Genomic DNA, 19510 nt, shown 5'->3' with positions numbered 1-19510 from the left:
AGGGTCCTGGGATCGAGTCCCACATCAGGCTCCCTGCTGAGTGGGGAGCCTGCTTCTCCCTCTCCCTCTACCTGCCGCTCCACCTGCTTGTACTCTCTCTCTTTAATAAAAATAAAAAATCTTTAAAAAAAAAAAAAAAAAGCTGAAGCACATGGCTTAGCCAACATTGGGGCGGGGGGGGGGGGGAGAAGGCTGCTTTTACATAAAATATACATTTAACAATTGACTTAGGTCCCCACTACTGTCTATGGCTCTGCCCACCCCCACCCCTTCTTTACTTGCCCGGCCCTTAAAGGCACTTGGGCTTTCATATTTGGTAAGGGCAATTCAGGCTTTGCCTTGAGTCCCAAATGTCTAACCTATTACCTAAGAATATTATCCAACTTGGTGTTTTTTCCAAGGATTAAAATCAAACAGTATGTAATAAAAGTGCTTGGCACATCTGGGCAAAGGTTTCAAGAAACATTCACCATTGTTACAAACGTTTAGATGTTTTCTATAAAGAACCAAAATACACACTTACTGTCAATGCAGTTACAGGGAGTCTGATTTTGTCTTAATAAACAATACTTGAGGGGCACCTGGGTGGCTTAGTCAGTCAAATTTCTGACTCTTGACTTCAGCTCAGGTGGTGATCTCAGGGTGTTGAGATCGAGCTCCACGTCGGGCTCTGCGCTGAGTGTGGAGTCTGCTTGAGATTCTCTCTCCCTCTGCCTCCTCCCCTCCCCCTGCTCCCTGTCTCAAAATAAATATATAAAATCTTTAAAAACCCAAACAAATAATACTTGAATAAACAATCCCACCTGAATGTTCACATAGAACAGCAAGGGCCATTTATTAGGAGACATCAGAGGGGAGGATTAGGACTTTTATGGTCTCTGCTCTTGGGACCCTGGGACTACATGCACAGCTTGAAAAACTATATTCTAGTGTAGATTTTTAAAAAGAATGTGGCTGATCTCCATGGATATGGAAAGAAATAGCAAACAGAGTAAGTGAAAAAAAGGAAAATTATAGAAATATACAATGGAAGTCTGAGTTTTAAAAAGGATGGGTTTATGTGCTTAGAACACTTCTAGATGGGTGTATAAGAAACTTCATTAGACAACCTTAGAGAATGGGTTGGGGAGCAAATGTTTACCTTCTATCGCAAGATGCTTACTTCTCATTTTATGGCCTTCAGTTCCATTTTGAGCATTCTCCCCTTACCAGAAGCATCATTACCCTTATAACAAGGACCAAATAGGGGTGCCTGGGTGGCTCAGTCAGTTAAGCATCTGACTTCAGCTCAGGTCATGATCTCAGGGTCCTGGGATTGAGCCCTGCTCAGGCTCTACGCTCAGTGGGGAGTCTGCTTCCCCTCTCTCTCCTTGCTCGTTCTCTCTCCAATAAATAAAATCTTAAAAAAAAAAAGACCAAATAATTTGGTTTGGCCAAAACCTTCTGGTCTGAGTTTTTGCTTTACACAGTTCCCATGATAAAGCTTTATAGATCTCTTTACATCTCCAGTGTCAAGGCCCAGGAACTTCAATTAGAGTACTGGGCTCCCCAGCCTCCTCTCCCATTACCAAATGCACCTAACTTTGGAAGTTGCTTCAGGTCACCCCCCCATCCCTCATTTCCTGAGTCCTAGGTGTTTTTCTCATATGCACTCACTCTGTGAGTGGTATCATTCAGCTTTTAGATATTGTCCCCATAATGACTCCCTAATTTCTAGCCCTGGCCTAGACTCTCTCCTGAACTCCAGATCCATGCTTTCCAATTGCCTACTCAACAGTTCCATGTGAATGTAGAGTACACATCTACAATTTAACACACCCAAAAGTGAATTCACCTTCCCCAATAAACTTGTTCCACCCACAGCCCTCCAAATCTCAGTTGATGGCCCTTCCAGGCTTCTAGTCACCCACGTCCACAAGCTCATAGTAAGAGGACAACTGAAAAGCAGTCTGACCCACAAGGCCAGTTATCTAAAAATGAAGATGGCCCTGGGTACTGGGATCAAAGATCTCATATAATCATTAAAATGTTTTCTGAAATATACTTGAAATTAACTCACTTTAAGTCTAGGTTTAGATTTTGGCATTTTAATTTCTTTTGAGTATGTCACTTTGTGCAAGCTAGGAAACAGAATCAAACTAAGGCAGTCTAGTCCATCTAGGGATCCAGGTTGAGTCTTGCAGTCTTCAGCAGAATGACATCATAATGCAAGGTGCTAACAACAGGTTTATAATCTCTAAATAACAATCACTTATCTACGTTTTTTCCTTAGGAAACAGCCAAAGTCCAGTCCTTAAAGGCACGATATACAGAACATCTTGATCTATAAAGAACAGAATAACCCAAATTATGTTGGCCAACTTACTGGTGGACCAAATCAAAGCCGACCAAGGATTGGTGAACAGAGAAGGCGTTTACCTTCTGGAAACTTGCTCTGAGATTTTAAAAAAGTCCTGGCTGCTGTTAATAAGAAAGCAAGTAAAAAATATTACAGATGCACCCACACTGACATTTGATTTGCCAAGGTCTTCCACTAGCACACAAAGTGAGAGATGAGTGTAGGGGTAAGATACTTAGATGTTTTCAAGATAAATTACTAGTAATATGAAATTTGACATATTAAATTTTTCCATTTGCTACCAGAACTGACAATGAGGACTATTTAAAAGAAATGCTGAACTCCAAAAAGGGTGGCAGCAGTCACACTCTCCACTACAGGGTAACCTCCTGCTTTCCCACATATATTAACACCGCTACTCTTCCAAGATACATACTCGTGGGGAAAAACTTGTCAGCTTTTGCCAGAGCCAGGAGATGAAAAATAGAGCATGTCCTAATTAGTTAATTTGTAACTGTAAGCTCAGTTGACATCTTGAGGATGGCCATTCTTTTGTTTAACATCTGCAAACTGCAGAACTCCTTAGCCCTTAGCCAGTTTCTGCTCAATATCTTAAAGCTGGTCTCAGTCCCATCTGTGACTCTTCTCCTCAGGGTTGAGGGTTGGTGCTAGTCATCAAAATCTGGAATGTCATCGTAGGAGTAACCCCGGTAGCCTTTGGATGCATAGTAGGCGATGCGAAGGTGGTAAAATCCTGGCAGGAACACCAGGATGCCAATGATCAGGACGGGAACAGCCCGGTCTGCCCCCTGGTGGCAGAAGGTGGCAAACACATTAGTACCATACAAATTACCAATTTTAAAATAAAACAAAGCCATAGGTTCAACCCATACATCAGTATTTTACACTCTTCAGAGCATTTCCTTTGGGTAGTATGCTACCAACGGAACAGGTTTACATCTCTTTTCCTCCTGATTATAAAATGTAGAAAAACTAGGGGCGCTTGGGGGGCTCAGTCGTTAAGCGTCTGCCTTCAGCTCAGGTGATGATCCCAGGGTCCTGGGATCAAGCCCCACATCAGGCTCCCTGCTCCGTGGGAAGCCTGTTTCTCCCTCTCCCACTTCCCCTGCTTGTGTTCCTGTTATTCCTATCTCTCTCTCTGTCAAATAAATAAATAAAATCTTAAAAAAAAATGTAGCAAAACTGCAAAGCACTAAAAATTATAAAGTAAATAAATTGTCCATCTTCATCCATAGATACTTCGTTTATTTCCTTCTTTTCTCCATTCTAGTTTCTAGTTGTGAACACACCATACCCTGTGCCTTGTTTTAGTCTCTTAGTGTAACAAGCAATTGCCAAAATATTATGAAAAGTTCAGCACTGGGGGTGGGAGATAGGCAAAATGGGTGAAGATAGTCAGAAGGTACAAACTTTCAGTACAAAACAAGTAAGTTCTGGAGATGCAATGAACAGCATGGTGACTAGAGCTAATAATACTGTATTGCGTATTAGCAAGTTGCTGAGAGTAGATCTTAAAAGTTCTCATCACGGGCGCCTGGGTGGCTCAGTTGGTTAAGCGACTGCCTTCGGCTCAGGTCATGATCCTGGAGTCCCGGGATCGAGTCCCACATCGGGCTCCCTGCTCAGCAGGGGGTCTGCTTCTCCCTCTGCCCTCTTCCCTCTCGTGCTCTCTGTCTCTCATTCTCTCTCTCTCAAATAAATAAATAAAATCTTTAAAAAAAAAAAAAAAAGTTCTCATCACAAGAAAAAAATTCTAACTACGTGTGGTGATGGATGTTAACTAGACTTATTGTGATCATTTTGCAATATAGACATATATTGAATCATGTTGTACACCTGAAACTAACATGTTATATGTCAACAAATGGTGTCTATCATTCCACTGTCATGGATGCACCATAGTTTTACTTAACCACCCCCCTACCGACTGTTGGATACTTTGGTTGTCTCTCACTTTTTGTAACTGTACAGAATACCACAATAAACTTCATTGTTTTCCTTGGCCTTTCAGATTCTACTGTATATTCCCATGAGCACAATTCACAGGTCAAAGAGGAAGAAATGGTGTTAAGTGTTTTTATCAATAGGGCTTCAACTATTTGGGGAGTTCCAGGAGGGCAGGGACTTTGTTCATCCCTGGATCCCCAGCTGTGCCCAAAATATAAATGTATTAAATGAATGAATCCACTCATAAAATTGCTCTGCCTTGTTTTTAGGTACAGTTTTAAATGTTTATACAGTTAAATTTATCCTCCTTTTCCTTTGTGATTTTTCCCATTAATTTTAAGCTTTCCCTCATCTAAGGTAAACCCAATCTAAAAATCTCTCTTTTTTTTTCAAAGATTTTATTTATTTGTCAGAGAGAGAGAGAGAGAGAGAGAGAGAGAGCGAGCATGCGTGCATAAGCAGGGGGAATGGCAGGCAGAGGGAGAAGCAGGCTCCCTGCTGAGCAGGGAGCCCAATGCGGGACTAATGTAATGTTACAGCAATGATTCTCAAAATGTGGTTGATGGACCACCAGCATTACCTGGGAACTTGTTAGAAATGCAAATTCTCACCACCCACCTATAGAACTGGAATCTCTGGGAATGGAACCAAGGAATCTGTGTGTTAACAAGTCTGCCAGATGATTCTGATTAACATCGAAGTTTCAAAACCAACCTGCCATAACAAATACACAGCACCTCCTATGATATATTCTTTCTAAAAGAAAACCTGAATCTAAGTAAGTCTCTAAATCTAACAAAAATATGAAGTCAAGGTCAAAGATATTAATACAGCACCCGTAAACTTATATAAAAACTGTTACAGATGCATACTGAAGATGCTACTTGAGAATACCAGCAAAATAGAGGTCCCTGGGGGGCTCAGTCAGTTAAGCATCAGACTCTTTTTTTTTTTTTTTTAAAGATTTTATTTATTTATTTGAGAGAGAGAGAATGAGAGACAGAGAGCATGAGAGGGAGGAGGGTCAGAGGGAGAAGCAGACTCCCTGCCGAGCAGGGAGCCCGATGCGGGACTCGATCCCGGGACTCCAGGATCATGACCTGAGCCGAAGGCAATTGCTTAACCAACTGAGCCACCCAGGCGCCCAAGCATCAGACTCTTGATTTCGACTCAGGACATGAGCTCAGGCTTGTGAGACTGGGCTCCATGCTGGGTATGGAGCCTGCTTAAGATTCTCTCTCTCTCCCTCTCCCTCTGCCCTCCACCACTCTCATGAGCTCTCTCTCTCTCTCTCTCAAAAAAAAACAAAAACAAAAACAAAAACAGAAAGAATACCAGCAAAATGTAAATCTGCTATTTGGTTTCATACACAGGAAAAAAAGGTGGGGGAATACATGAAGCAAAATGTTTATAACTGTTGATGATGAGTGGTAGACACAGAGGGCTTTAATACATTATTTCATTTACTTCTGTTTTGTTTGGAATATCTGTAATAAAAAGTGAAAAAACTCCAAACCAAAAAAACAAAACTTATTAGTGATTCTCTTAACATCTTTATTTATAAAGCAGTCTTTTATAAACCACACAAGGTAAAATGATATTTGCTGCATGTGGATGTCACCTCCACTCTCAATATTCATAATATCATTAACAGAGTCCTCTGGAATTGATACTGTATACTGCAATGAAAGTTAACTGAAGGCACAGTCCTGAAGCTAGATGTTCAAACACAGATTGCACCAAGTAAACACGTGGTGACCATATAATAATTTTAAATAGATAAGAAACAAAAGCAAATCAGATTCACTTCTTAAAAACCACATGCAGCCATTTTATTGCAACAGTGCTACTATTCCCAATTTCTATAGTGTCCACAGTTTTTCAGACGTTGGTTGTGTTCCCTCTGCAGAACAATATGACCATCATCCCCTGGCCTGGTGTGTGTTGAAGAACAGACATGACTTGTGATCATTATTAGTTCAGATCAACTTGGGCACTGTCTATTAGTGTATGTACATAGCCCGAGAAAAAGAACCACCAAACACCACTTTAGGTTTTGAAGATAACACTCGGAAGCATAACAAGAACTCCAACCAAACCCAATGTAAGAAGGATCAGACTCATGAGTCACAAGTCCTGGTTTGGTCAGTGGCCCCAGACCTATAGAAGCCTCACTGTTTCTCCCCAAACCTGGAATGTCTGTGGCACTGCAAAATTGCAATAACACACTCTACTCCAGGTACAGCCGTTATCAATCAGGAATCCTCAATGCAAGGCTCAGCTTTGCTGTTCTAAACTATCACAGTGGGAAGATTGCTCGACATCTCAGAGGGAAAATGCGCCTACCTGCCCCCACACACCTCACAGAAACTGTGGGACAAGCATGTTCTTGCTCAAAAAAAAGAAACATATGCTTTGTTATCAGAGAACAAAATCTGAAAGAACACTCTTTTCTTCTTTCTGCTGGCAAATCCTGTACTAGATATGAATATAAAACAACAGAGCCCACTTTAAAGATTTCATGGCACATTCCCACAAACCCTTCAACTTACCCCTTTGCTGATATAGCCAGCCAGCAGAAGGGAGCCTATGATTATGAGAAAGGCGCCAATCAGAAACAGCACTGTAGCAAGCGCAATGGCCTTATATGGGATCTTAGGAGGGCTCTTCTTAAACTGGAAGAGAAATAAACAAAAAAGGCACAGCATTATGAAAATACCAGGACTGAGACACTTTAAAGCAAGGAGGATAATAAGAACCAAGGTGGATGCTTTGTGTGTCTTGAAGGAAGTCCTACTACCCACTAGAGCTCTGGGAGAGAAAGGCAAGGGACAAACAGGAAGTGAAGCTCTAGTTATTGCTCTAACAGTCACTCAGAGGAGTTCCAGCAGAATGTTACTCTTTCTACTTCTAATCTCATTCCACATACCATTCACCATAAGAAAATATTTTCTTACAAAAACAAAAGACACTTTAATGGTCATTCATTGATTAAACATGTATTTATTAAATGCCTGGCACATGGAAGGTTGTACTAATCTATAGGGATTCAAGAGTGAATATCATGGTCTGGAGAAGTAAACAAAACTAGTGATTTCTGGCATTCAAAGTTAAGTTAGCATATAGTCAAAGGTTTTAGAAACAGCTTTTTCTAAAGCACTAGTTGCCCACCCCATGGATCAAGTAACCTAACTTGTTAATAAGTTCAATTCAAAGTTAAGATTCAGAGACAAGCTTTCTAAGGTTTGCCTCATTTCTGTATCTGACCTAACTGGCTGGAAGCTTCCCAGATGTCCTTTCAAAAAAAAAAAAAAAAACTTCTCTCCTTCAAGTATGGGTCCGAAGAGCGCAAAGAGTCATTGATTTGTTTATATTTAAAGGGATGGGTTCCTGCCTCTTCCTCCTTAGCCCTGGTTCCACCTAAACTATTCTAAGGGGAAGTGGTCAAAAGGAGATGCTACACATTAAGTATTTTATAAATAATGAATCAGGGTAGAATACAAACTTAACAAATATTCTGTTTTACTTACTGTTTGCCACAAAGAATACCTTTAATAAATTGGATCTCATGACATCAGGAAAGAAGGAAGATTCCCACAATCTGCTGGCTTTAGCAGCTAGTTTCTCCCTTAAAAGATGAACTGGCTTTGACTAAAGTGTAAACGAACCAATGACACAGTCCTTAAAAAAATTCTACTTAACAAAACACAATCTGAGTATTTTCCAGAAAAACTAAATAAAATACATAACTACTGGGCTCTGGCGTTACAACTAAAAATTCTTAGAAATGAACAATATTTATATTTGTTTGAAACTGCTCTACCAAGGCCCCTCCTTCTGCAAACTATGGTTGAAAGGGTCTCAGAGATGAGTTTCCTTCTTGCTGCTCCTTCTGATCCCCATGGACAGTTAGCAAATCCTCCACCTGGAAGGTCTTCCTGCTAACTCAACAGAAACAGAGCCAGCCAGTCTCATCAGCTCCCTTCGGCATTTACCTGAAGGTCAATGTAGCCATCGTCTGTGCTGGAGAGCCTGGAGTATTTCACTTTACTACTGGGGATTCCAGTAGCCAGGTTGGTACGGGACGGCATCATAACACACTGACACAGCTATAGTCTGAAGACAAAGAAAACTGTCATTGTATGCAAGTGACAACAGTGTGTTACATATATTGGGAGTTTTGGGCTGAGATGTCATACTAAGCAACTGGCAATTTACACTCCATTGCACTTAAAATCTGATATTCCTTTGACAAAGTGAAAACATTCTCATTATGTATCTACTCTGGCTTGTCCTGGTAGAACGAAGAGTCAAGACATTTGCCAAGAAACAGACCTCATGTTTATCTTGGCACCAATATTCCTGTGCCTCCTAATTTTTCCAAAGCCTCACACAGAGCAGGTGAGGAGTGGTGACTTAAATCTGAGTCTGACACCTAAGTCCACATTTTCAGTCACTCTGCTATAGTACTGCCTGGCCCCTGTCCCTGTTTCAGGAAAAAGCAAGAAGAGCATATGCTCAAATGATTCTCTTACTTGCCAGGGACGGAGAATGGGTAGGATATGGAATACACTCACATCAGCATTTTGTTGATCCCCCTTAATGGGTATCTTTCTTTTAATGCAAAAAATCTGTAGAGCTTCCTGTAAATTTGGCTATCAGCACTATCAGTACTGGTAATCAGCACTGTACCAGTGCCAATTTCCCTGCCTCTCTGCCCCACCCCAAGCACTGAAAGTAGTGATTTCATTTTCCAGATTACTTCCATAGCTTCCTAAAAAAAAAAATAAATAAAATAAAATCCGGTTTTTGTTCAAAATATTCAAAACCAACTTCAGTAATGAAATCATGGCTATTTTGTCACTAGTTGAAGAGATAGTAGATAAGATTAAAAAACAATGACATTTAAATGGGGGAAATATTTGTAATTTGTGCACTTTTCTGCCATAAAATCACAAAGTTATATGAATAAAACAAGTAAATCTATTTTGATTGTGAAGCTAATTCTAAAGGTGAAGTGGATCTGTAAAAAGGGAAAATTAAGTATTTCACAATAAGGACAACATTTAAAAAAAAAAAAACAGAAACCATAAAGACTTTGCCTTCCTCTGGTATGATACTTTGTAAATAACCATCATCATTATCATAATGTCAGTTAATAATCACGCAGTGTTGGTTAGATACCAGGTACTACTCCAAGTGCTTTCTATATACTTTATCCCAATTATTAATGAGCCGTTTTAAGTGGCCCGCAGTCAACCTAAAATAACTAGCATTATGATGGAATTGGTGCTAAATGCAAATGTCCCTTTTTATATTATATACCAGTGCAGAAATCAAGTACTGAATCCAGAATGCTAATTTATATGCTTTTTTGAAGTTAGCTCAAACTGCATCAAATACTAGGTTTTTAAGTGTTGCGATCCCGATTACATGATAACCTAAATTTAATTCTACAAAATTTAAAGTCCAAACTACCGCTATGTGGGGGTTTTGAGGGCATTTAATCACCTCTGATTTGTATCGTCTTTTTAAAAAAAGTTTACATACTCTGCCATTACCTATTCATACACCCGTATCAAAACATAAAAAATCGCAGGGTGTCAGGGAGAGGGGAGACGAATGCTTACTGGCGGCAAAGAGTAAGAATTCTGCAAGAGGAAGGAAAAACGTAAACCGAGGTTTTCAGAGTACCAGCCCAAGTTCCCAAAAGGCTTTTTTTTTTTTTTTTTTACCGGTTCCACCGCAACCCCCAAACTCCCTAAACACGCGAGGGTTGCAAGACTTTAAAAGCATCAGTAAAGCATTCAGCGCAGTGCCTGGCATTATGCGCCTCCACACACACTACCTTCCTGCCCCTCTCCAAGCCTAGCCAGGAAGACAAATAAAAACCGACGCGAATTTAGACGGAAACAAACAAGACCGGTTTCTGGGAAGAGGGCAGCGGTGACCCGGGCTGGCGAACGCTCCACACCCAGACGCGAAGTGGATGTCGGCAGGGAGCGCAGTCTCGGCCCCGCCGGGCTCCTGAGGGGGGCGCTTCTGTCCCCGCCCCGCCGCACACACGCCTTACCGGAACGCCGTGCCAGGCCGCCCGCGCAGACAGCTCGCTCACGGTTGGCAGCAGAGGCGCCTGAGGCCTCATGGCACGCCTCACCTAACGGCCACCCCGCCCCACCCGCCCAGCTCGGCGCCGGAAGTGACACGCCGAACGGCGGCGCGCCGGAAGTGGCGTCACCGGGAGCGACGTCCTCTCATTCCACTCTTCGAAAGTTCCCGTTTCGGTCCTGCGCTAGTGGGAGCATCCTGCGGGCGGCATCGGGGGCTCTCGGGAGGCGCCGGCGGAGTCCCGCCCTGTGGGGTTGCGGGAATCGCTGCGCCCTGGGTTTGCTGCCGGTCACCTCCGCTGGGTTGTGTAGGTGCGTTGGGTGACCGGCCGCCTGGGTCACAGTCAGACTCCGGGTAAACCGGCTACTTGTTCCTTTCCCTGATCCCTCCGGCAGTGCTGGGAGCTCAGTGGCACCCACGGGAGACGGAAGCCAAGACAGTGAAGCTGTGGATGACCGGAACGGCCGGGTCTCCCAGTCACTGCCCAGGGCTGTAGGCCTTCCCCGCAGGCGCGCCGCGGTCTCTGCTGGTCAGTACCCCAGCACTACTCTCGAGTGGCCCCACATTCTTGTGCTTCAGTTTCCCTCCTCACCATCGGGCCTGACCCAGGTAAGAGGCCCGCCCACAAGGGACATTTTGCAGCACGTGAAGCTTTGTAAATGTCAGATTTATTGAAGTATAATTTACACACAATAAAGTACAATTGGATGAGTTTGACAAGTGCATACAGTCTTGGAACCATCACCAGTCTCTATTAATGTTACATCATTCCCAAAACTTCCATCAGGCCCCTTTGCAGCCAATATCCTTCCCCACCGCCAGGCACACAGAAGGTAATGAACCTACTGGGTACAGGGAGTAACTAGAACTCAGTCCAGATACTACAAAAAGAAACCAGTCATTTAAACCACCAAGCACAAAACACACCGGGATAAAGAACTTTAATGAAACAATTCTCAATATGTACTATGCCAGCTTGTGGCTTTGTGGCACAATTAGTAGGAACATTTAAACAGTCCGTTTCACAACCGCTAGGATTAAGTCCCAAAAAAAGGCTACTTATATTAGAAAAATTATTTTTGCACATATTGCTTGGGCCCTATCACAGATCTACTAAATCTTGCAAGATTCTTTTAAAAGGCTCCCTAGGCCAAAGAAACACTGCCCTATAGCAATGCTAGTCTTCTAAAGCCCACACAGCTTTGGGTACATAAAGCTTCTGAAAAAAGTGTTAGTTTTTGCTAACAAAATTGACAAAATAACAATATATATAGGACTTGGTCTACCCTCTTGTTCATTTCTTGAACTCAAGTTAGAAGAATACCAAAATAAGTTTGACAAATGAATCCCCAAAAATATCTTGTCACCTACTGTGTTTGAAATACTTTTTATTGCTATATCTAATGTATTTTTATCAGGCTGCTCTAGACTGGAAAAATAAGCACATTTATATGAAATGGTAGCTTGAACTGAATTCCCTAGGATACTTGGAATAGTCATGGTCCAAATGAAGGCACTGTCTTATGATGTTTGAAATTCAAATAACTTTTATTTAAATTGAAAAAAATTCTTAAAACTGTATTTAAGAGTCAAAACCCTTTGTTATGAAAATCACAAGTATTTTTGGGTAAGGCAGAAATATTCCTAGGTTAACAAGACCAGATTTGACTTTGGACTTTATTCTTTAAACAAATTGTAAAGAATGAAGGAAAAAATAGGTTATTTACAGAAGATATCTACATATGTATTCAGAGGTACAAATTTGGTGACAGACTCAAGTACATGCTGGCATCTCAGAAGCAGTTCTTAAAGAGCTTAACTTTCTTTTCTTGGATTTTAAGAATACCTAAGATCCTTCTTCATCCTCGATCTTGGGAGCCAAGTAGTACTTTAAATGTCCCATGTCAGCAATTTTATACTCTACAACTGAAAGAAGACAGGAACATAATTAATTATTGAGAAGTCCACTATACCATCTACAAAACAAGATTCAACAAACCAATGATCTTACCAAGGGGTACATCTGCAGACATACTGAGCGTTACTGTAGGAGAGAGCGGAGTGGCTTTTGTAAAGAAGTTCAGGTATCTCAGTGCAAAAGTTAGCTGAACTGGCTCATTCATCTCTATGGTAACCTGAGACAAAACAAAAGATTAATCATATTGAAAAACATCAAGAAAGTTGCAACCCATTAGTTTAGAATATATTTAAAGATTTATTTATTAGAGCGCATGGGTGCACGCAAGACAGGGAGGGGGGCAGGTAGAGGGAGAGAATCTTCAAGCAGACTCCAGGTTGTGTGTGGAGCCCAAGCAGGGCTCGTTCCATGAGATCATGACCTTAGCCAAAACCAAGAGTCAGACGCTTAACTGACTGAGCCACCCAGGCACCCCTAGAACATACGTTTAAAAACAAAACCAAAAAACCCTTTATTGCTTACTTTGGAGAGTGATATGAAACTAACTTTGAGGACTGGTAAATCAAAAGAATCAAGTATTTAGGGAGGGAAAAATGAAACAAGATGAAACCAGAGAGGAGGACAAACCATAAGAGACTCTTAATCTCAGGAAACAAACTGAGGGTTGCTGGAGTGGAGGGGGGGTGGGAGGGATGGGGTGGCTGGGTGATGGACATTGGGGAGGGTATGTGCTATGGTGAGTGCTGTGAATTGTGTAAGACTGATGAATCACAGACCTGTACCCCTGAAACAAATAATACACTACGTTAATTAAAAATAAATTAAAAAAAGAATCAAGTATTTAGTCTGCCTTTCCCATATGAACTGTAGCTCAGGTACAAATTATAAGAGAAAGCTTCTCTTTATGGGAATGTTCCTAATAAATCAGGTAATAAATGAAGGAATGAAATGTATTAATACATTACAACCCTAATGACCTAATGATTCTAAATGATTATTATGGCTGCTAAGAAAATATACGACACCTCATACCTACTAGAGGTACACATACCACCATCTGTAAAGTATTTTTGCTCTCTCATTCCCAAAACAAAGAAAACACTGAATATCATCAAGCCTCTTAGAGCTGTAGCTACCAGTTTATAGGAAATACAGGTTAGAGGAGCATATTTATTGACATAAGGAATACAATGGGCAAAATCCAGACTTCGGTAAAACTCAATGACAAAGGATTTGCTTCAACAAATTGTAATGGAGGGGGTAAAAAAAGAAATTGAATGGAGAACCAATGGATTAAAAGAATTTGAGGGCCTATCATCGAACTACAATGTACAGAGCTTATTAATCTTGATTCAAACAACTTCGAAATAACCAAGGAAATAGGAAAACACTGAAAAATTCTTGATACCAAATAATGTCATAAAATGCTCATACTTCAGATATAAAAATATTTATAGAAGAACTAATTTGAGGGGCGCCTGGGTGGCTCAGTCGTTAAGCGTCTGCCTTCGGCTCAGGTCATGATCCCAGGGTCCTGGGATCGAGCCCCGCATCGGGCTCCCTGCTCAGCAGGAAGCCTGCTTCTCCCTCTCCCACTCCCCCTGCTTGTGTTCCCTCTCTCCTGTGTCTCTCTCTGTCAAATAAATAAATAAAATCTTCAAAAAAAAAAAAAAAGAGAACTAACTCGAGATTAAAACAAAAATCCAGAATGGCAGCGGAGCTACAATATAATTTAGGAGACCAATAATTCAGAATTAGCCCCTGGACTTTTGCTACTAGTATTTTTAAGTCTTCATTTAAACTAAGGATTGACTACTCACGCAAGGGACTAGAATATCTGATATTTACTATAAACTTAAAATGTCAGACACTATGTTAAGCACTTTGTTACCATATTTAATCCTAATAATCCTATGAGGTTAGGGCGCCTGGGTGGCTCAGTCGTTAAAGCGTCTGCCTTCGGCTCAGGTCATGATCCCAGGGTCCTGGGATCGAGTCCCACATCGGGCTCCCTGTTCGGCGGGAAGCCTGCTTCTCCCTCTCCCACTCCCCCTGCTTGTGTTCCTGCTCTCGCTGTCTCTCTCTCTGTCAAATAAATAAATAAAATCTTAAAAAAAAAAAAAAAAAAATAATCCTATGAGGTTAGAACCTTCAACTGTCCTTAATTTACAGAGTTAACTGATGTTTATTTAAAGGCTAGCAAGGCTTTTTTTTTTTTTAAATATAATTACAAAATATTAGTTAAATATTATTTAAAAACACTTGATTAGGGGCGCCTGGGTGGCTCAGTTGGTTAAGCGACTGCCTTCGGCTCAGGTCATGATCCTGGAGTCCCGGGATCGAGTCCCGCATCGGGCTCCCTGCTGTCAGCAGGGAGTCTGCTTCTCCCTCTGACCCTCCCCCCTCATGCTCTCTCTCTCTATCTCATTCTCTCTCTCAAATAAATAAATAAAATCTTTAAAAAAAAAAAAAAAAAACACTTGATTATATAGGAAAACCTTAATTTAAAGATATTTAGTAATGAGTGTTCTTTATTTTGTCCCTAAATAGGGGTTCTCTGGGCCCCCTACTGGGCCTACTGTATAGAAAGTTAATATAAAGATTACATAAGAGCTCCTAAAGTAAATTTTTACCTCCAACTAGATCCTTCTGTTGAGTTGCAATTACCTTGCTATAGACTGAATGTCTGTGTTCCTGCAAAATTCATGTTAAAACCAAATCCCCATGTGATGGTACTTGGAGGTAGGGCCTTTAGGAGGTGCTTGGTGCTAGTACCCTTCTAAAAGAGACCCCAGAGAGCTCCTTTGACCCTTCTATCAGGTGAGAAGCCCACTGTCTGTGAACCAGGAAGCAGGTCCTCACCAGACATTGAATCTGCCAGCTTCCTGGCCTCTAGAACTGTGAGAAATAAATTTCAGTTGTTTATAAGTCATTGTCCATGGTATTTTGCTATAGCAGCCTGAATAGACTAAGGCACAACCTAATGTTAAGAAGGGTTACAATGCTCTTCAAAGTATTTTCTGTTTACTTAAGAAACTACTTACAGCTTCCTCCTCCTTATCGACGTTACTTGTTTGTGACAACTTAATATTTCCATTTCCTAGTTCTCCACTTGCAGAAAATTTCACTCCATCTTTTGCACAGGAAATTACAACAGCATCTCCAATATGACTGAGATCTCGGCATATACGTGCAAATTCGCCAGAAGGCATCTTTACTACACAGCTATACTCTTGTTCCTATTTAAAAAATAAAATAAAGTTCAGTTGCTGGAAATTAAAGATTTGGCATTCTCATTTTCTGAAGACTCCGCATCTAGACAAGAATTCAGAATTTAAGATTTCCTGATTACTTTGAAATATCACTCATTGTGTAATTTCCTAACATACTCTAACACTCAAAAAAATAAATGTAGATATAAAACAAGTATGTCATAAGAATAATCATACTAAGAAAACTAAAATTAAGAGTTTAAACCTTCAATGATAAATGCACTATTCAGGGAAAAGAGCCTCCCCCAATCACCTCCTGGGCTAAATCAAGAGGACATTCATGGCATACAAACGATGATGGCTGTTCAAGGAGGCCCAATTGCTTACCAAAACAAAACAAGAAAATAAGATACTAAGGATTTTAAACATCTCAACATCTCTTCTCTCCTTCTATGTTGATAAACTTAACCTTAATGAATTTCTGCTAACACAGCTTTAAAGTCTACTCTTAAAAAAAGGGGGGGGGGGATGGAGGTTAACGCAAATACACATTTAGCGCAATGAATTCAACCAATGATTCATTTTAGAGTACTGCAGTTTAATGAAATTATAAATGTCAATATAAATACTAAAACCCCACTTTGGAGCATGTTATCAGCAGATATATAGAAATTCTGTTTGAAACTGGGCTTTAAATGGTATTATTAACATTATCTTATGTAACTATCATGACTTGTGTACAGTACAGTCAGAAACTTTGATACTCACTGGAATTCCAAGTTGTTCAACATCTAAATCCATTAACTTCATTTCATAGTCTGAAACCTTTTCTTGATCTACCAAAAGAAAGCAGATTGAAGAAAAGCATTTAAGTTTATAACTATGATGTTAAGTTCTACGATCATCACAAACATTTTCTTAAATTTCTCACAACTTTGAGAAATGCACTGCATTTAAATTTCCTCCAGTATAACTTAGTAGAAGGGTATGACTTACTTGGAGCTTCAAATACTAGTGCCAGGGTGTCCGCATTATCTTCGGCCCTTAGTGTAATGATGTCTTCATTGCCAGCACATTTTAGTATTTTGGACATGCTAGAGCACAGAAGACACAGGATTTAAAATCAACACAATGTTCTCAAGATCGATTTCTGACGCAATTAAAACAAGGAGTTGCCATTTTTACCAGGGTTGTCTGAGGAATTGGATGAGTTAGGTAAACTGATCCGGCCATTTTGTAATGCAATTTTGCAGTATTTATATTTTAACAAGCACACACCCTACCACGAGCAATTTCACTTCTGGATATCAACAGAAGACTATGAATTGCAAATCCCTTTGATAGATGAAGCAAATTATTCGGTCGCGACGATCATGAAAGGTGATCTAGGATACTCATTAAAACACACTGCACGTAGTCGGGGTAAGTATTTCTCATAAGCCTTAAGATTTAAACATGTTTATGTACCAGACAAGTAGTAATAAAAAGTTGAAAGCCACTGCCCTGGAGAAATTTTAAGTCCAGGAACTCAGGGTGCTCACTGCAACTTTATAATAATAAAAGACCAGAACCAACCGATTGTCCCTAGGTAGGCTGACAGAACTAAGGCACATCATAAAGCAGTTAAAGTCAATCAAGCCAAAGGTTTCTCATCCAAGGCCGCCGGCACTTAATGGCCAAAGAGCTGTGCAAGGCTTTTCCTGGCATTGCGAAGAAGCCCGTCATTTTCCCGCCACCACCCGCTTTGTGACTTTGGCGCGGAAAAAGCCGGTTCGCGCGGCTGCCAGCGCGGGCTTTCCGAACCGCGCGCTCCGCTAGATCCCGCCCCTCGGCGTCGCAGGCCAATGAGATAGCGCAGGTCGCCCATGCCAGCCAATGAAGGCCTAGCTAGCAGGCGCTCCCGCCAAGAGCAGGAGGTGGGGGTGCACGAGAGCCCGGCTCTCTGCTACCCCGGGGCTCACCTGGTGAGGTTCACACCCATGGCCAAGTTGCGGTCGCAGCGGTACGTGTCGAAGCCCTCGGAACGCAGGGTGAGCTGCACCAGGGAGACGTGGGAGGAGTCCATGCTCTGCAGGTTTACGCCACTCGAGCTTATGTCCCAGCAGGCCTCGTTGATGAGATCCTTAAGCGCCTCCAGCACCTTCTTCAGGATGGAGCCCTGGACCAGGCGCGCCTCGAACATGGTGGCAGAATCACAACGACGCAGCTACAGGCGGAGATAAGGAGGAAGTTGTAGCCTGCTTGGGCGTCAGACGATAAGAGCGAGCCGGCGAACGCAGGAGCGAAAGTCTGAAAGGCAGAAAATCACACCCAGCCCGCGGAGCCTGCAACCGTTTAATAGCGCCGCGTCTGGGAGCGCGCGCTCTCCGCCTCTGCGCCGCGTGTGGGTACGTCACCACGCTGCCCCGCCCATTGCCTGGCGGAGAGACTCTAGGGCCAATAGTGTCCCTGATCTGCATGTAGCCCGTCCTCCCTGAACATCCATTGGAGGGTTGGATGCAGGGGCGGGGCCTCCGCCTCCTGTAGGACTGCCTTCTTTTCCCTGTTCTGAGAACCCGGACGCTAAACAAGTCTAGGCTTGTGAAGGCCAGACCCAGGTTGGGGTTCTTAGAGTTACAGTTTTGTGCTGCCTCTTCCACCTCCCGCTTCAGGGATAGAAAGATTTTAGCCAGTGAAACGCAAATCCAACCTACCAGGAGGAAAACGCCTTGCAGCCTGAGTATAGCTGTTTTAAATGTGCATTTTATTTTTGCTATTATAGAAGTGATGTGCTCCTAAAAGTCAAAAGGTAAAGAGGTGTACAGTTATGATTACAAAATTATCTGCCCCCTCCCCGCCGACACGCACACCAAGCTCGTGTTGTTTACTGTATACAACTTTCTAAGCTTTCTTTTCTCTATACAAAATTTTTTTTTTAAGATTTTATTTATTTATTTGACAGAGAGCGCCAGAGCGAGACAGAGAGCAAGCACAAGCAGGGGGAACAGCAGGCAGGGGAGAAGCAGGCTCCCTGCTGAGCAAGGAGCCCGAAGCCGGACTCGATTCCAGGAGCCCGGGATCATGTGCAGGCGCCCCTATACAAATACATTTTTAAAAAACAAAATGGGTTCATACCAGAAACACTTCTGCGATGTATTTAATAAGATACGTTTAATTTTCTGTCACATACCACCTCTATATCAGCATCTCTTAAAACAATGGCATAGTATCCTATGCATGTAACCAAATTTACCAGTTTCTTGTAATTACGAACACTTTTGGGCACTTAGTTGATTTTTGTGAGATCGACTCCTTGAAGTAGCATACGCATTAAAGTTTTGATAAATGTTACTAAATTGGCCGCTGAAAGATTGCAATTTACCTAAGACTGTGGACGTGCTCATTTCCCCATATTTTCCTAACTATAGATATTACCAATCTTGTTTTAAAATCAATGCTTATTCGGGGCGCCTGGGTGGCTCGGTCGTTAAGCATCTGCCTTCGGCTCAGGTCATGATCCCAAGGTCCTAGGATCGAGCCCCGCATCGGGCTCCCTGCTCAGCAGGAAGCCTGCTTCTCCCTCTCCCACTCCCCCTGCTTGTGTTCCCTCTCTCGTCGTGTCTCTCTCTGTCAAATAAATAAATAAAATCTTAAAAAATAAAATAAAATCAATGCTTATTTGTGTGAAAATTTCAATTTGCATATTAAAATATTTACAGGGGGCACCTGGGTGGCTCAGCAGGTTAAGTGTCTGCCTTGGGCTCAGGGTCCTGGGATGGAGCTGCACAGGCCGGCTCCGCTCAGCGGGGAGTCTGCTTCTTCCTCTTCTTTTCCCTCTGCTCCTCCCCCTGCTCATGCTCTCTCTCTCTCTCTCAAATAAATAAGTAAAATCTTTGAAAAAAATTGTTACAGGTTGGGTAACTTTCATATATGTATTTTTAAGAGTGATCATTGTATGTTTATCTTTTCTATTAAACTCTTTCCTAT

At 41.8% G+C, this 19510-nt stretch overlaps 2 protein-coding genes across 3 annotated transcripts; both read right to left on the bottom strand.

The window, feature by feature from the left end:
* Positions 1-2071: 2071 nt before the first annotated feature.
* On the bottom strand, positions 2072-8444 carry TMEM230 (transmembrane protein 230). 2 transcript variants are annotated; one of them, XM_036093156.2, is made up of 4 exons: positions 8302-8444; positions 7856-7934; positions 6859-6981; positions 2072-3147 (listed from the first exon to the last, which is right to left on the bottom strand). In XM_036093156.2, the coding sequence occupies exons 1-4, from the start codon at positions 8319-8321 to the stop codon at positions 3007-3009; spliced, it is 363 nt and encodes a 120-aa protein (XP_035949049.1). In that variant the 5' UTR covers positions 8322-8444; the 3' UTR covers positions 2072-3006. The 2 variants fall into 2 exon arrangements, with proteins under 2 accessions (XP_035949049.1, XP_077913098.1); XM_078056972.1 differs by lacking the exon at positions 7856-7934 and having other exon boundaries at positions 8302-8422.
* A 2618-nt stretch (positions 8445-11062) lies between these two features.
* Positions 11063-17929, bottom strand: PCNA (proliferating cell nuclear antigen). The gene is made up of 6 exons (XM_036093150.2): positions 17506-17929; positions 16541-16638; positions 16313-16380; positions 15377-15571; positions 12426-12549; positions 11063-12340 (listed from the first exon to the last, which is right to left on the bottom strand). The coding sequence occupies exons 1-6, from the start codon at positions 17724-17726 to the stop codon at positions 12261-12263; spliced, it is 786 nt and encodes a 261-aa protein (XP_035949043.1). The 5' UTR covers positions 17727-17929; the 3' UTR covers positions 11063-12260.
* Between the last annotated feature and the right edge of the window lie 1581 nt (positions 17930-19510).

This window comes from Halichoerus grypus, chromosome 10 (genome assembly GCF_964656455.1).
Source record: "Halichoerus grypus chromosome 10, mHalGry1.hap1.1, whole genome shotgun sequence".
Classification (NCBI taxonomy): domain Eukaryota; kingdom Metazoa; phylum Chordata; class Mammalia; order Carnivora; family Phocidae; genus Halichoerus; species Halichoerus grypus.
This window is presented reverse-complemented; position numbering and strand designations above follow the sequence as displayed.

Coding starts and splice junctions, on each gene's coding strand:
- PCNA (XM_036093150.2), bottom strand. CDS start 17,726: ATGTTCGAGGCGCGCCTGGTCCAGGGCTCCATCCTGAAGAAGGTGCTG. Junction 16,639..17,505: donor ATGGGTGTGAACCTCACCAG/GTGAGCCCCGGG, acceptor TCTGTGCTCTAG/CATGTCCAAAATACTAAAAT. Junction 15,572..16,312: donor TTGAACAACTTGGAATTCCA/GTGAGTATCAAA, acceptor TTTTTTAAATAG/GAACAAGAGTATAGCTGTGT.
- TMEM230 (XM_036093156.2), bottom strand. CDS start 8,321: ATGGCTACATTGACCTTCAG. Junction 6,982..7,855: donor TGAGATCCAATTTATTAAAG/GTATTCTTTGTG, acceptor TTTCTCTTCCAG/TTTAAGAAGAGCCCTCCTAA. Junction 3,148..6,858: donor CTGGCTATATCAGCAAAGGG/GTAAGTTGAAGG, acceptor TTCTGCCACCAG/GGGGCAGACCGGGCTGTTCC.